This window comes from Macrobrachium rosenbergii, chromosome 25, assembly GCF_040412425.1.
Source record: "Macrobrachium rosenbergii isolate ZJJX-2024 chromosome 25, ASM4041242v1, whole genome shotgun sequence".
Taxonomy (NCBI): domain Eukaryota; kingdom Metazoa; phylum Arthropoda; class Malacostraca; order Decapoda; family Palaemonidae; genus Macrobrachium; species Macrobrachium rosenbergii.
In genome coordinates, this window is record NC_089765.1 from 29,464,410 (window position 1) to 29,481,909 (window position 17,500).

The window sequence follows — 17,500 nt, forward strand, 5'->3', positions numbered from 1 at the left end:
ACGACTAAAAGGATAACTTTTGCTTTGAGTGTGACCGACAAGAAGAAGAAGAAGATGAGGAGGAGGAGGAGGAGGAAGAGGAAGAGGAGGGTAAGTAACTTGATCAACTTTCACCATGATTATCCATATAAGGGAGGCCATTTTTTCCTTAAAACAGGGTGAGGAGTTTACTCACATTTTCCATGCGCATTCCTAGCATGTCTAAAGCCCTTTTTTTGTAATGGTTGCTGTGAATTGTACGATCATACCTCACAACCCCGTCCCTCGCTCACCAGCGCCCCCCCCCCTCCTGCCTTTTTGTTATTTTGTTGATACACGTACTTGGCTTTGATATAATGATTTTCTTAATTTTCGTCATGTACTTGCGTATAGTTCAGGTTAGTTCGCAAATTTATTCTCATGTAAGGTTTCTGCTGGTTGAAGCTCTTGTCATTTTTTTTTAGGGTTTTCTGTACGTTAATACAAGGTGATGACTTCAGTCTACTTGAGTATTTTACGAATGTTTAATGATTAAAAATTGCTTTATTTATTTTGTCACTAGAATGTGTGTATGAGTGTGTGTTTGTGAATGTGTGCGCCCGTGTGTGTTAGTATGAACTTCAGTTATAGTTTTGAAAGCTTGAATGATTGTATTTTTAAAACGATGCTAATTGACAGTGACGTAAATGGAAGTCCTGTTAATATTTCTCGGTAAGCCAAAAGCCTAGGAAATCTGCCCTATGAAAAAGGTACCAGTAGTGGAGTTTAATCGAAAAAGAAAAGTATCTGAGTGCGTAAAATAAATATAGGTAAAGTGATGATGTGGTGAGTATGAGGCTCTGTTTGCTATGAAGAATCCGAAGATGAAATAACTAGTGGTATTTGTGGAGGAGCCGAAGAGAGGTGACGACGTGTTAGAATTTTCAGTTTGCAAAAGGTGTAGCTAAGAACACAAATTTCTAAGGTGAATACAGCGGTTTCGTCAGTCCTTTGATATTTACAGATTCGGTTGACATATGAGCGCGTTTTGTATGTGGGTAGCTGTACCATATTTATGGTTTATTCCAAGCATATTTAGCTCACGAAAATGCCAATGATTTAATGTGAAATAACGATATTGGGAGTCGAATTGTTTACTCTGAACTGCATGGTTTAACTAGCTGGTTTGAAACCTTAAGTACTTAGTTATCTTCAGGCATGTAAACATTTTGAAATCATGGTTAACTAGAATCGTTCAGTATTATATATATATATATATATATATATATATATATATATATATATATATATATATATATATATATATATATATATATATATATATATATATATATATATATATATATATATATATATGTTTATATATATATATATATATATATTATATGTGTGTGTGTTTCTGTGTTTATGCATGTATGTATACATACATATATATACACACACGCACCCACCATTGCTTCCCTTCATGCCCCACCAGCGACAGGCCCATCCCGATCGCAGGAAGGGTTGGACAGCACTGTCCCATTTCGTGAAAAATCCATTGTGTCGTTGTTGAAAAATTAATAAATTAAGTTTCTAGCAACTAGTCGACTGTGGTAGAATACAGCCAGGGTGAATAATGGTGATAGTCTAGCAAACTTGTCCAAATATGTTTGTATAGAATCGGAAGGATAGTATAATTTTGTGCCACTATATGAAAGAGGAAAAGATCTAGAGTATGTATATATATAGGCTATATATATTTATTATGTGTGTGTTTGTGTGTATGCATATGTATGTATGTGTATTATAAAGACCAACTGCTCGTTAATATTCTTTACATCACTGTTAAATGTCAAATATTTCCTGAAAATATCAGTTGCTCTTATTTACTTTTTTTTTTAGCCGGAGTGAATGCAAAAGATGTACTGTAGATAATTTTTTCCGGCATATTTTGATCAGAGCTTTTGTTATTCCAAGGATGTAGCAGTGACAGCGAGGTAACCTCAACTTCCCATGAAGTGATGAAATGTGCTGAAGTTTTTAGCTCTAATGTCACAAAACCAACCCAACAGTAATTCTCCAAAATCCATGATTACTGTATTCTTGAATGATCTGAGAATTTCTATTGTCACCGAGTCTAGTCTCTTGGAGTTAATTTTTGACGTTATGTTAGTTTATAATGGGCTTGTCAGGTATATTTACTGAAAATAAAGAAGGCAATAATTCTGTATCTTCCTTTCGATAGTGGCTAAAATTTACTTAGGAGCATTCAAATCTTTTCCTGTTTAAACGCTGTTGGAATTTGTTTAAATTTTGGATAATTTCATTGGCACCGCTAATGTTGCAGTGTAATTTGATTGCCACATACTATAGATTATTGTTGAATACTTTCAGCCATTCAAATGAATCAGTATTTTGTGGGAAGCAAAAGTTTTGTTGTGTTGAGTATCAACATGCCAGTGGTGTAGCAGGGCAGGTCACAACAAATGGCACATAGAAAATTATTCCTTTATCTTATGGAGACTTCACGATTGTATAAAAAAAAAGCGAGTGACAGAAGGTAAGGTCAGCGTTTACACGAGCTTCTTCATCTTACTGAAGAAACAGAACCTGATCGTGCTGTGATGCCTCATAGTTCGCCATAAACTGCACTTAAGACTGACTTGCAGGCTCCCTGACGACTGACTGACACCTGCAATTTCTGCAGATTAACATTACGTCATAAGCAGTGTTGAGTGCTTTAGTTTTTGTAATTCAGTTTTGCGCAGCGTCTGTAAGAATTGTGATGAAATCAGCAGTTATCATGTTTGAAATATTCTTGGAAAGCATGCAGTATTAAAGCCAGTCTGATTAGATTTGTTTAAAGTTAACGCTTAGGATATTTGGCTAACCTGCAATATGTATGGGCCGTGGTTTTAGGTATTTTTAGTAACCGTGGATGAATGTCTGCTAAATCTGCTTATTTATGCTTGGCGTTACTGATTATCGAGTGACGCCAGTTTAATATACGATTAATCAGTACCTCTTTTATGTAGACTGTTCAGTAAAACGTCATTTCTGCTTTTAATACAAATAAAGAAGGACTGAAGTCCTTAGAAGGAGTTTAAACAATCCACGCATGGATGGATTCTACCTGTATCTGTTATCCATTTTGTTAACTTCGAACTACTCTCACCCTTCACCCCAGCAGAATTATCGAAGCCTGTGGTTTTTTGAAGTCAGCTTGGGCGAAAAAGATTTTGTTTATACCATTCTTTCGTTTTTTATTTAATGATAACATCTTTTCTGTAAGAGCATTGGCTCCACAAGGCAACAACCTATTGATGCAAGGGGAAATGCTGGAGACCTCACGTATCTGCTCATTCTCCATTCCCAACACAAGCTCTAATTCCAGCGAATGTTACTCACTGCTGACCATAATTATTTTACTTACTGGTGGCCATGCACAAGCACACGTGTATATACTGTATATGTGTATATATATATATATATATATATATATATATATATATATATATATATATATATATATATATATTATATATATATATACAGTATATATATATATATATATATGTGTGTGTGTGTGTGTGTGTACAGTATATATATATATATATATATATATATATATATATATATATATATATATATATATATATGTACAGTATATATATATATATATATATATATATATATATATATATATATATATATATGAATATACATATATACATATACACACACACACACACACACATATATATATATATATATATATATATATATATATATATATATATATATATATATATATATATATATATATATAGGCAACATATGTGGCCATGAGTTTGAAAATGCCCTAGAGTAAAGGTGAAAGATCTTGCACTCCGTTGTTTCACTTTCCTCTGTGCCATATATTGTACTCAATTCATATTTCATATCATCTGGTTATTCACGTGAAGGAGTTTTACATACATGAATAATTGAGTATATATATACACGTACATAAAATATATGTAATGTAAATATATATATTGTATTTCTAAATATTGTCAATATAAAATCCTTTTATCTCTCCCTTTCTCCCTATAGGTAAAGTATTTAATAATGTGTGTGTGTTTACATGAAGTAAAGAAATTGGAGATATATTAACCGAATAAATGAGCACTTGAAAAATAATCTCGGTCGCCCTGACGGCGCAGTATCAATAATGACCTTTTGCAATGTTATCTCGGTGCATACAGAAAAAGAGGTATTAAGAAGGGAACAGGTTTTATGAACGTAGGAGCCTTGTTTCTTAAGAATGCTTGTGTCACCCCATTTAATACGACATGAGGATTTGCGTATATCATTTGTAATGCGTGCGATTAAAGATAGCGGGTTATTTTAATTGTCCGTGTAAGATTTACGGAATATTATCTACGAACGTTTGTCAAAGAGGAATGCTCCATACCTGTGCAGAAATATTTCTTAGTATATATGAAAAATTCACTTTGATTTTAGACAGCTAATCACATAGTTATTTAATTCTCAGAAGGCTTCACTTTTAGTGTGACTGGAACAGTTAGACCGATGTACTTATTATAGTATGACTGAACAAGTAAGCCCGAGATACTTAGTATGTGAAATGATGTAATTGACGAATGAAGGTAAAATGTCGCGTCAGAATTTTGTCGAATTTTATCCTTAGAATTAAAATTTCAGTTTTGTGTTTGTAAAACTTACCAAATTGAATAATGAATATTTAATGGGCTTCGCACAGCAGTACCAGAATGCAGAAACTGGCAGTAGAGCGGCAGATGCAAAGGAACGAGTCTCACATAATTTAGCAGGTAATGAGAGGAGAGGGACGAGAGAAGCGAAGAACAATGCAATATCGTCCCCCTGGGGAGGGCAGTGTGCCATCATGCCCCGGGACTGTGTGTGTGTGTGTGTGTGTGTGTGTGTGTGGGTGTGGGTGGGTGGTTGCGAGAGGGTCTACAAAAGTGATAAACAAAGCCCCGAACATTAAATCATCCCTCTTCCCTCGCAGATTTGTACGGTAACTGACACCAGAGGGAGGAGGAGACATCCAGCCACCCAACCGGTTTTCGGAGGTGGAAAGGCAAAGTAGGATTTATCATCGCCATTTCGCAAGCATTCGGAGAGTCATTATCATCTGATGTCATTTTTTTTTTTTTTTTTTTTTTTTTTACATTTCTTTCCTCTGGGCTGTAATGAGACATACGACATTCATTTCTCTCTTCTTTATTTTCAAATTTGGTAAACTCTATTCCTTTCCTGTTCCAGAATCAGTTGAAGTTTTAGCGGACGCAAATATAGCGGACGTGAAAATGGTTTGTGCTGCAAAATTCGTAGATGAATTGCGCTAAATTGCGACATGGATGCTGTATCAGCTATGCTACATACAGAAGGGTATTTCTCTCTCTCTCTCTCTCTTTCTCAATCCTTTAGTTAAATGTCGTTTATATGAATGTCTTTTTGCTGTAATCTAAATTATATATACTGTATATGTATATATATATATATATATATATATATATATATATATATATATATATATATACATATATATAAATATATATATATTATGTATATATATATACATGTATATAAATATATATATTTATTTATACAGTATATATATATTATAAATATATATATTTATGTATATATATTATATATATATATATATATATATATATATTTATATATATATATATATATATAATATATATATATATATATATATATATATATATATATATACATACAATATACATACGTACATGCATACATACATATGCAGTTGCGGTTTTAAAGTGGAAATTGATGGAACTTAAATGTTTGCTTTCACACACACACACTTGTAGTATGAGGTATTTTCACTTTTTTTTTTATAGAGGAACCGCCCAAAATATAGTGCATTGGAATCTTCCAGGAATGAAATGATTTAAGATTTTCTCGGAATGTAATAAGGACTTTTGACAATTTTTGACAAGAATCTCACAGAAGTGATGCTTCCTTATGTGGAGCGCAAAACAGAATTTAAATTTGACTCTCACTGTACGACATTATCACGAAGTGAACGAAGAATTGGCCGCAGTTTACACGGAGGAGGGTAATTGAAAGTGATTGTGAAAGAATGAATGGTAAGGGGCTGCAGAGTTGTTGATCTCAGTAATTGCCATGAAGTTCGATATATGTATATATATTATAAATTAAGAGTGGGGAAAGTAACTCCGTTGACGCTTAACCTTTTAAGAATTTCACGCAACCAGAGCAAAATGTCAGGCTTTTCATGATATTATTTAAGATTATGGGAAATCTGAATTGTTATGCAAGCGCTACATGCCACATTGTCTGCACGTTGCCTTGCGATGATCGAGCAATATAAAAACATTTTGGCCGACATTTCTTCAAACCAGGGCAATCAGGCTTTTGTGTGGGCTGGCCATTACTTCAGTCATTTCGAGTCGTAAATGATAATCTACCTTCATGTTGATAAAGTCAGTCTCAGTATATATGCTAAAACAATCACATATTTTACATCATTAAGAAACCAGACTTTGGAAGCTGAACGTTTTTATTGGTCTTTCATTATAGTCTTAGGGTGTGTCATAAACACGTCGGCAGCTTATTGCATCCACATCACAAACGGGGTGAAAATAAGTCAACGACCGTGAGCGGATAATGAATCTCAATCTGATACACCACTGGTAAAGACTACCAATATTTTACTGACTTTTATTCAATGTCTTTGTGATGTACGTGCGATATGTTGCCAGCGCGTGTATGTGATGTTTCACTGTAGTGTGGACGCATCCTTCAACCCGAAATATTGCGGACAGTGGTTCATAAAAATATAAATTGTTGAATATCAGTAATGTAAAAAACTTTGACTTACACTGATCATTGTATAAAAAAAAATCTTGTTTTTTTTAAGAAAGAATGAACCATTTGGCAATCCAGCTTCTCTCTTATGCGACAATTTTGTGTGTGTGCGCTTCAGTAGAAAAGGTGAAGAGGGGCCCATGCTCAAAAAAAAAAAAAAAGCTGAAAATAGGATTGCAGGGTAAACATTTCACGCTTTGCTTGGAATATTTGATTCTTATTCGCTCTGAAGGGAAGGTAATCTTGCTTCTTAATAAATTGAAAGTTCTTACAATGATCTCTCAATATGGATGTCAGGATATATGTGATAAATTATATCATACCTAGCGTTAATCTGTTTTGTTTTGTACAGAAGGATAACATCGTATATATGCAAAATATAATTAGCATTAGCAAACAAATAAAATTTTCTCACTCGATATGTGTTCATTTTCAGTGACAGCGTGCTTTCACCAGTATATAAAATGACAACGATTTCCGTCGCATATATACGAAAACTAAATTTCCTGAATTGCAGGAGCATTAGAAAGTCCGTTCATAGAAGTTCTATGCTCCGGCTCGTAAATCAGACTCTTGACATACGCACAGTGAAGGAGAGAGATCAGATTTGAGATATGAGATATCTCAGTGCAGTTCAGTACCGGATGCAAGAATAATTTTAATTACTGATTGTATGACGATGCGGAAGCAACGGATGTCACTCTTGTTATACAGAGGAAGTGTATCGCAGTACGAGGATGACGTAAGTCTCTTTGTGGTAATAAAAAGTTGCAATTGACTATTGATATCTGCACCTGTCCAGGGTAATGGGTATCGAGTTTTGACGTATTAGTTTTTTTATGTCACGTGTGGAGGAATCGATTATTATATTTTGACTAGAGCTTCGTCATTAGGAAACGGGTTAGCTTTTTAGAATGAATAAATCATACAGTCTCTTTCTGTTTCTCGCTGTCTAATTATGCACACGTAAATCATTTGATAGTCCAGACTTGCTCAGAATGACTTTAGCACAGTAGCCTACAGCCTTTGAAGTGGCTAACCTACACACTCGTGTAAATAAACTTTATAACTTGTCATGTTTGGTGTACAATAATATCGTGATCTGTTACATCTGCTGTTTTCAGTCTTTGGTATAGACTAAATATGAGTTCAGTGTACAGACTATACTATTCAAACTCAAATTGAATGGTGGCTGTTGCTTTTACAGTTAGGTGGAACCTGTCAGTAAGTGAATATGAAAGTGAACTGCAAATCTTAATTCTCGGACCGTGTAATTGATGTCGCGTGTTACAGATGTTTTGACCTACTAGTGTGGCAATATTGCTGTCTGTATTACAGCAGTTTCCCGAAGTTTTTAACTTTTATTATGAAATTGCTTTTTATCCATCAGTGTTATATAATTGTTATTACTGTGTTGCGGTGCCGTGTGTTGTCTAAGTACCTTGTTCCAGAGGTCTTTTATTCCATTCATTGTTCAACTTTCTGCATCATTTTCGCATACCCTTGGTTTAAGAAAGGTCTCAGTACTACTGGAAAGTACTACGATGTCTTACTTTTTAGACATGCCTGTTTTGTATGTATATATATGTATGTATGTATATATATATATATATATATATATATATATATATATATATATATATATATATATATGTTTATATATTTTCATTATAACAGTGTTTGTTGATTTTCATTATTTATTTATCTGTTTCACATATTTAATATTTGGACACCATTCTGAGGCAGCTTGCTTTTGAGGTTAAAGGCCTTTTAAGCGACTTTTCAGTTTAGCATTTGCTCATTTAGAACTATAATACTAATAACACATTACAAACACTTCGCCCAGCGAACATCTGACATTCCACATGTGATTCACGCCTTATTCGACAGAATTGCTGCACGTCTCCCTCCGAGCTTATCGACACCGGTATTTTACTGTTTACATAAACTAATTCTATTTTCACTTCGTTACATCATGGAAACCTTCAAATCAAACCTTTATCACTTCTAACATGAGGCTTTTTTTTTTTTAAGTCAGTCCTCGCACATGCGAAACTACGAATGTTTTGATTTTGTTAAAATCATTTATTGATACCTGCACGTCTATAAATGTCAGCGGGTAGATAAATAAGGAGATGAGCATGATTGATTTAACGGAGAGACTTCTGGAGTGCTTTTTACCGATAATAAAGTTATCTGGTACTCTGTCAAATAAACATATTTTCTGTAGATTAAAACTTATGTAAATCTGTCACTCTTTATAAGTGTTGTACAAGGTCAAGAAAAATATGAAATTTTTCTTACTTCTGCATTACATGTTGCGGAAATCGTACTTTATGTTTCCCTTAAAGCTCTTATTTGAAGATACAAATGCTCATGGGGCATTTAATAAATAAAAAAAGTAAAAACATTTAAAATCTTAACTTATTCTGAATTTTATAATTATTTTTATTTTTTATTGTGCAGATGGGAACGTGAGTAAATGTATTTAATGTGTGCGTGTGTTCAGTGTGGAAGCATATGCTTTTTTGCATATTTATTTTTAAAATTTCATTGTCATTATTCATTTAGTCCCAGTGCTTGGCCAATGGCTCAGTCTTGGTACACCATTTCATTTTCATCCTTCGGGCCAGCCCTATGAGAACCGCTAATCAGCTCAGTGGTCTGGTTAAAGCATTTTAATAATAATAATAATAATAATAATAATAATAATAATAATAATAATAATAATAATTAATAATAATAATAATTAATAATAATAATGATTAAAGCTCTTATGGACTACAACGCTGCACTAACAAACTTGTCACACTGGTGAAAACTTGCGCACTTCTAAGAAACAGTTTACTGTAGTCCATGGGTACTTTCACCAGTTGCCTAAATAACCTTTTCACTTTTTAGAGTGAAATTCCATTTAGTTTGACCTTCTCAGGTTGACCTTTTTGAAGCCATTTCCCTTCAGAAAGGCAAAAAGTTCTTAATACAGTGAGTGTCCCCTAATTAGCAATAGAGGTTAAATACTTCCACTCATTACCCCATTGCCCGAGCGACTCCCTCTTGCTCTCTCCTTCGCAGCCGATCGCCCGAATGTCCAGATGAGATGCCTCATCACGTTAGCAAACACATCCCGAGGTCGCAGTGGAGGCAAAGAAAGCGTCTAGAGATGTCGAGATTCAATTAATCAGTATTTAGTTGAGAGTTAAAGAATATTATGCAGTAATCTCATTCGTATCGTCGTATCTGTGTTCCATTACAAAACATCGCGCATCCTGTTCACAAGAGGTTGTTCTTTTAGCCTGTTGTTCGTCGCATTTCATGTTGTCGTTGGCTGTTTGTTCGTGCAAACGGTGTCGGCAAACACCTTGATGGATAGGCTGTGCTTGCGCATTACGGCGCATGATGGTGGGAATGAAGCAATGTTTGATTCATTTGCTTCAAGGCACTGAAAGAGGATCTTTGTTTTGAATGGGGAGACCTTTGCTTGGAGGTCATGTTTTCAGATCGTTCGGCTGGTCTGTTCGTAAAATGCTTTGAAAATTGCGGAGAATTGTCGTGAAATTTTGTACATCATAGGTCCAGGGTCAGTCCATTAATTTGTTTTGTCTGCTTGTTTGCTTGTTTAACATTGCCTCATTCTTGGTCAGTCCAGGTAAAAGTTATAAATTGATTTTCTCAAGATATTCTGGTAAAATAGCCAATGTGAATTGATGATTCAAATGCTGTTTCAGTATATGTATATATATATATATATATATATATATATATATATATATATATATATATATATATATATATATATATATATATATATATAATATATATATATGTATATATATATATATATATATATATATATATATATATATATATATATATATATATATATATATATGTGTGTGTGTGTGTGTGTGTGTGTTTATTTAAGCATTAGGAGAAAGTGGCTTCAGGGAAAACAACCCCACAGTCACTGCACATTGATATTTTCAAAGAAAAATGGCTGAAGGCGATGATTCGTTAATGGCTATAAAAGTCCATTTTTCAGTTTCTTTACCAACTTATTACTAGATTCATGCTGACATCAGTAATTAAGCATATGCCCAATGCTACTGCTCGGGTTTGTAAGAGGCGTAATTCTCCCAAATAGGTCTTATACCTCAAGAGATACTCATTCCTTGAGAAAAAAAAAATTGAGATATTTTATTTCAGTAGCTGGAGTGATGCTTTTTTTACCCATTCCTGCTTTGTGTAGTCTAAAAATTTTCAAATATTTTATTCCAGTAGCTGGAATGATGCTTCTTTTCAGTATTCTTCATATTCAAGATTTGTGTACTCGAAGCTAGGCTTCCATGCTATTATGCCCAATTACAACTTTGATGAAATGCATGATTAGAGGAAAATCTTATGACACATACATATGGAACGATACTAAAGCCTAGGATTTTCTTATTTTTGATTTGGGGCACGGGGAAGGAGTGGTGTCAGTTGGGATTCTTATGGTCATTGCAAGAAACCGCTGAAGTTTGGATATTCCTACAATATGTTTTTATGAGCAGGTCAGGATGGAATCAACTCTTGCACCTACCAGTCAACTTGGTTATCTTTTAGTCATCACAGGGAAATAGCTCTTCCAGTGGGATCTTAAGACTACACACGCAACTCCTATCATTAGAAAAGTTTAATGAACTTTGATGGAAATACCACAAACTCACAGAATAATGTTTGTCTCAGTAGATTGCATTTATGCCTTGGTTTACCCTCCTTCACTGAGGACATGAGGATATGTTATGGTGTTAACGTTCGTTCAAGGGAGGATCATTTGAAGAACTTCACCTCTGCCAAGTAGATTACGCTTTTTGTCTTCTATTGGGATTATAGGATTACACGGCGATTAATGAATGGATTTTCACTAAGTTTTTGTGAGACGTTGCACTTTGTTCCTGGAAATGATTAAGTTTTCTCTGTCGCCTCATCCTTTTTTTTTTTTTATTTTTTATTATTGTCACTGGTGTGTATTGAAAGTGACGCAGTGTTAGGCAATTGTGCTAATAGTTGGAAAGGGGTTGTAATCTCTACAGTTGATTGAATTCATCGAGAAAAACATGATTTGTCTTAATGATGCATGTGGAGTAGGATGCCTACAGGAGGTATTGCTTGAAAGTAGGTCAGCAGGTGGTGTAGTATTTGCTCTAGGTGAAAATTTTAAACATGAACCGAAGCAAGTATTGGATAATTTGACATCTAAAATATTGTGTCCGTTGTTACAGCAATGTGGGTTAAATATGAAGATTTTCGTTCTTGTTTTCCAAACGAAAAGAGATCTCTTATTGAAATTTTTAATAGCAACGGAGTTGGGTATGGTTCATTTATTTTTTATCGCGATAGCATTATCTTCTCATTATTGACATATATGTTTGGTTTTGACAGCGTCGGAATGACTCAAAATTATGAAACTTTCTTACTCATTTGGTAAAATTTCCCTTAACACGATTAACTCGAGAGCTAGAAGAGAAAAACAGCCAGAATCTGGCAAAACAAGCTACAGTTTATGAAATGTTAAAGAACATATCTTTAAAAAAAAGACAAAACACAATCCCAAATCAGGTAAATCTGTCATTTGCTTGCGAAATTTGCCTGTCCCATTGCTTAGCGTACTATATTTTACCCTGACTTGTTTGTAATGTGTTTTAGTTTTCTGTAAAAGAAAACTATTGAGATGGCTATTTATCTGTCCGGCCGCATTTTTTCTGTCCGCCCTCAGATCTTAAAACTACTGAGGCTAGAGGGCTGCAAATTGGTATGTTGATTATCCACCCTCCAGTCATCAAACATATCAAATTGTAGACCCCACTAGCCTCAGTATTTTTTTTTTCTTATTTAAGACTTAAGTTAGCCGCGATCGTGCGTCTGGCACCGCTACAGGTACCAGCAACACATGCCACCTCCGGGCCGTGGGTGAAAGTTTCATGGGCCGCGGCTGAGAGTTTCATACAGCATTATACGCTGTATAGAAAATTCTCTTGCGCCGAAGAAACTTCGTCGGATGTTTTTCTTGTTTATAATACGCACTGCTTTCTAAAGACAACTTTGCGTTACGTCATCAGCTTGAAGTGCATAGTTGAATGGTGTGTTAATTATGAAACCTATTGTACTGTACATCGTTATATGTTGTTATCGGTTGATTACATATTCATGTCATTATGAAGTTACTACAAAAGACCAATTGTCTTTCATTATATCATTTGAGTAGTCTTCAGAAGTCTCATTTTTATCCCTGGTCAGGTTATCTAACTCTTGTTAATACATCAGCAGCTGTATATCAAAATGTCATTACACTAATGCGTACTTCATAGTTCCATTAAATCCAACTTCTCAAATGACCTTCACTGTCATAAGTGTCCCAACTACTTTACTTACGAAATGTTATTACTAAAATGGTTTTATCTTCCTTTAATCTTAGTTTCATGCAGGTACAGTTACTGGTTTTTTCTTTCTGTAAGACAGTTTTAAAGTGCTCGTTATTTCCTAACGATGGGTACAAGCTCAAATCCTGAGAGAGGCCGGAGTATGATTGCTTGCCGGATCGTGTATTGTGGGACCTCCATATTCTCAGTTACTCATTGACTGGATTTCCTTGAATGCCCGCTATTTTTTACGTAATGTTGACTGTGTGCACCAGTTTCAACACATATTTTCCATCGATTCGTAAATGGATGATGTCTCGTTACATTTTTGAAGTTTATAAAGGTTTTGGTAACTGTTAACTGTCTCCATTTTTCTGCTTTTCCTTGCATCTTATGTTGCTTCTTTGTTTCAGACATTGGATACTGGAAAGGTGGGAGTTATGAATAATGTGGTCCTATTCCTAGTGTGGGAAGTGACTTGAAGTACACATTTTATTAAGCTCCAGGCTAATCATTTTAAATCGATTATATAAAAAACAGATGTGTGTATTCATAAATAGTGAGTTCCTAGTGTTAGGTCATTTTATTAGTTAGAGGAGTTTCAAGAGTTTCAGAAAGAACAACAGATATTTGATAATTAGACTATATAATTGTTGTACTTGGTGTTACCGTCAAAGTAAAAAAAAAAAATTATATGCTTATTTGGTTTATGATACCATCTACTTCTGTGACTTGTATGTCTAGAAGTCTTTCAAATTTTCAAGAGGTCGTATGCGCTAGAACTGAGACAGTAATGGAGATAAAACTAATATACGAAGGTTATCTCAGATGAATTTCGCTAGGGTTTGGTTAGATATAGATCTTATATTAATTTAATCCTATGTTGGGTCTGGCATATAACTTACCGAAATAACCTTTGAGATAAAGGCGGTGGAATTTAAAGGATGAAGTAGTAATCTAACGTTGATTATGAAAATCGTAGGTGATTGTTCTGTCTCAAACTACAAAGTGCCCGAAATGTTCTCTGAACACGCAGAGAAGGTTGAAGTTCTCAGCCCTTTGTAGAACTTGTATGACAATAAAAGCTCAGCGTTAATTTTCTTGGCTGTAAAAATCCTGCTGTGTCATGGTAAAAAAAAAGAGAAAAAAAGAAGCCTAGAGTTAAGTTCTCTTCACTTTTACCTCCCTCTGAAAGCAAGAGTTGCTAAGCATCTCATTCTATGCAATCCTGTTCTCATTCGCATTTAATTAATTTATCAGGAGGGGAAGCTTCTCATTCCTGACCATTGCCTCATATTTACCGCGTCGCCGAGATGACTGATATGCAAAGCCGCCTCTTGCTCAGGATCATAATGAATTGCAACGGACGGCGGAGGAGGCGTTTGTGCAGCGTCTTCATAAATCATTCTCCCGTTGGAGTCGTGTTTGGTATGCAAACGCGCCGAGGGATTTTTCTTCCTTAATTAGTAGGAGGAGGGTCGGCTGTTATAATCCTTTTGATCGTATTTTCTCTGTTTCTTTGTTTTTGTTTTTTTTTGTTTTTTTTTTTGTTTTTGGCTAATTCACTGGTGTGCCTTTGTAAACTTGGTTCTTTAATATTTTCCATCCATTAATATTTATATTAGCTGGTGTTTTGTTTTCTCTACCTAGTTTTCATGTTTGGGGACTAGAATATTTTGTTCGGTTAGGAGATAAGAATATCTCTCTCTCTCTCTCTCTCTCTCTCTCTCTCTCTCTCTCTCTCTCTCTCTCTCTCTCTCTCTCTCTCTCTCTCTCTCTCTCTCTCTCGTTGAGCTGTTTCCAATGAAATTTTGCCTCTTAGTCTCAGATTATATTGATATATCATTACATTGAAACATTGACATTATTTTTTAAAGAAACAGATGAATACAGTAATAATTTTAAAGGTCGTTTTTCTTCTCTCCATCTCCTCCCCCACCCCTGTCTATGTCCTTCCATAAAATATACATACATACATACATACATACATACATACATACATACATACATACATACATACATACATACATACATACATACATACATGCAACAGAAGAGTTCTGTGAAAGTCGGAGAGGAATAAGTTTCAAACACTTAATTTCTCGGACATTGTGCAGTCTGTAAACTGAATATTTATGTTACATTCAAGATATATATTCATCGTAATATTCCCAAACAACCTAAGTATGTATGTAATGATATAGTAGAGTAAGCAGAAAAATTTCGAGCTTGAGGGAAAGATCAGATCTGCCGATCTAACTAAATGGAGTTTGGAGTGATCGACTGTGTATACCCCAAGAGATGGAATGGAAGGTATGTCGGTTTGCTGTATTTTATAAATTTGCCAAGCTAGTCCTTTTGAGATATTCTGTCTTGCTATTTTCTTTTAATGCAGCTCTTTGACTACGTTTTGTATTTATATTTTTATTTTTCTGAGAATTTTAAGATGGATATGTTATGTTATGTTGTATCTTTAAATGTAGACTTTTTTTTATTGAAAACGTAATGTTAATTGACTACATTTCGTATTTATATTTTTATTTTTCTGAGAATTTTAAGATGAATATGTTATGTTATGCTGTATCATTAAATGTAGACATTTCTTGTATTGAAAACGTAATGTTGTTTGTAAAAAAATGGCCTCATGATTTCCATTGCACATAACAGTAAGTTAAGGAGACACCTGGCATCACCAGAACGTTGTGACCTGACATTGTTACCTAACGAACATTACTTTGTCAACTGGTAAACTTACTTCTTGTCACGAGTTGACATGTTCACTGACTTTGTTTCACAGGCAGCGTTGCCAACATTCTTGTTTGCAAAACACAGGGGTATTACCAGCTACATTGTGGAGTTACCTCATCTCTCCTGAGCTTGCCGTGATGTGCGCCGAAATTTATGAAGCCAATTGTGTATATTTATTGTGTCGTACACGTTCACTTCGTAGATTGCCTAATGACGGAGAAATGTAAGACTCAGAAACCGAGTCTTCTACACACACACACACACACCCACACACACACACACACACACATATATATATATATATATATATATATATATATATATATATATATAATGTGTATGTATGTGTGTATATATATATATATATACACGTGTATATGCAGCATATATATATATATATATATATATATATATATATATATATATATATATATATATATATATATACAGTATATAATAACAGGAGATTTGTATTAAAAAAAGTCAGAATTTCAGGGACTTTTCTGTCCTCATCGTCGGGTAGCCGATGAGGACAGAAAAATCTTTGAAAGCTTGTAACTTTTTTGAATAAAAATCACCGCTAGGTACCATCCTGTTTGAATGAGGTCCTGTGATTAGTTGTGTTGATGAACAGAACAATTGTGCAAGTGATCAAGTTCAACATATATTCACGTATGCATGTGTGTATGTGTTCGTGCGTTTATGATTTATATCCACGCTTTATAACAAAAAACCATCATTATATATATATATATATATATATATATATATATATATATATATATATATATATATATATATATATATATATATATATATATAATATTGCGCAAGTATGACATGCCCATGCGGAAACAGTTCGTTGAGGCATTGGCTGGGTATCTGATCGTGATTTCATCCAAGAGAATCGACGCGTGCACCGATACTCGTCTTTGGCTAAATTCCACATATTACACAGACTATATCTCTCTTTCGTTCTTCTTACGCGGAAGTGGTGAGCGGATTTGAAAGCGATAGTTTTACATCATTCATGTAAAGTTTTTTTTTTTTTTTTTTTTTCTCCTTATCGTGAACTAGGCGATTGCGAGTAAGGTGAACGGGGATTTATGAGGGGAGGAAAAAAAAAGGTGAAACACGAATCACATGTTTTTCTTACTTCATAGATAAAAGATGCTTCTCTCTCTCTCTCTCTCTCTCTCTCTCTCTCTCTCTCTCTCTCTCTCTCACATCTTGCTAATTTCTACTTCATCTCTCTTCCACAATCACACGTATGCACACACAACAACCTTTTTTTCCTTATTCTCCATATACGTATGAATTTGCTTAACAACATCAAAACGATATATTAGGCAATGCCTGATTTTGAAGCTCTATCGTTGAACTGCTTGATTCTGAAGCTCTATCGTTTAACTGCTTGATTTTGAAGCTCTATCGTTTAACTGCTTGATTTTGAAGCTCTATCGTTTAACTGCTTGATTTTGAAGCTTTATCTT

General features: G+C 34.3%; 1 protein-coding gene across 1 annotated transcript in view; it reads left to right on the top strand.

Annotated features, from left to right (window-relative positions):
• LOC136852215 (uncharacterized) overlaps positions 1-17,500 on the top strand; it is a 73,169-nt gene that overhangs the window by 23,549 nt on the left and 32,120 nt on the right. The window contains exon 3 of the mRNA XM_067126662.1: positions 4,727-4,883. Coding sequence (XP_066982763.1) covers positions 4,727-4,883 — 157 coding nt within the window. The remainder of the gene's footprint in view (positions 1-4,726; positions 4,884-17,500) is intronic.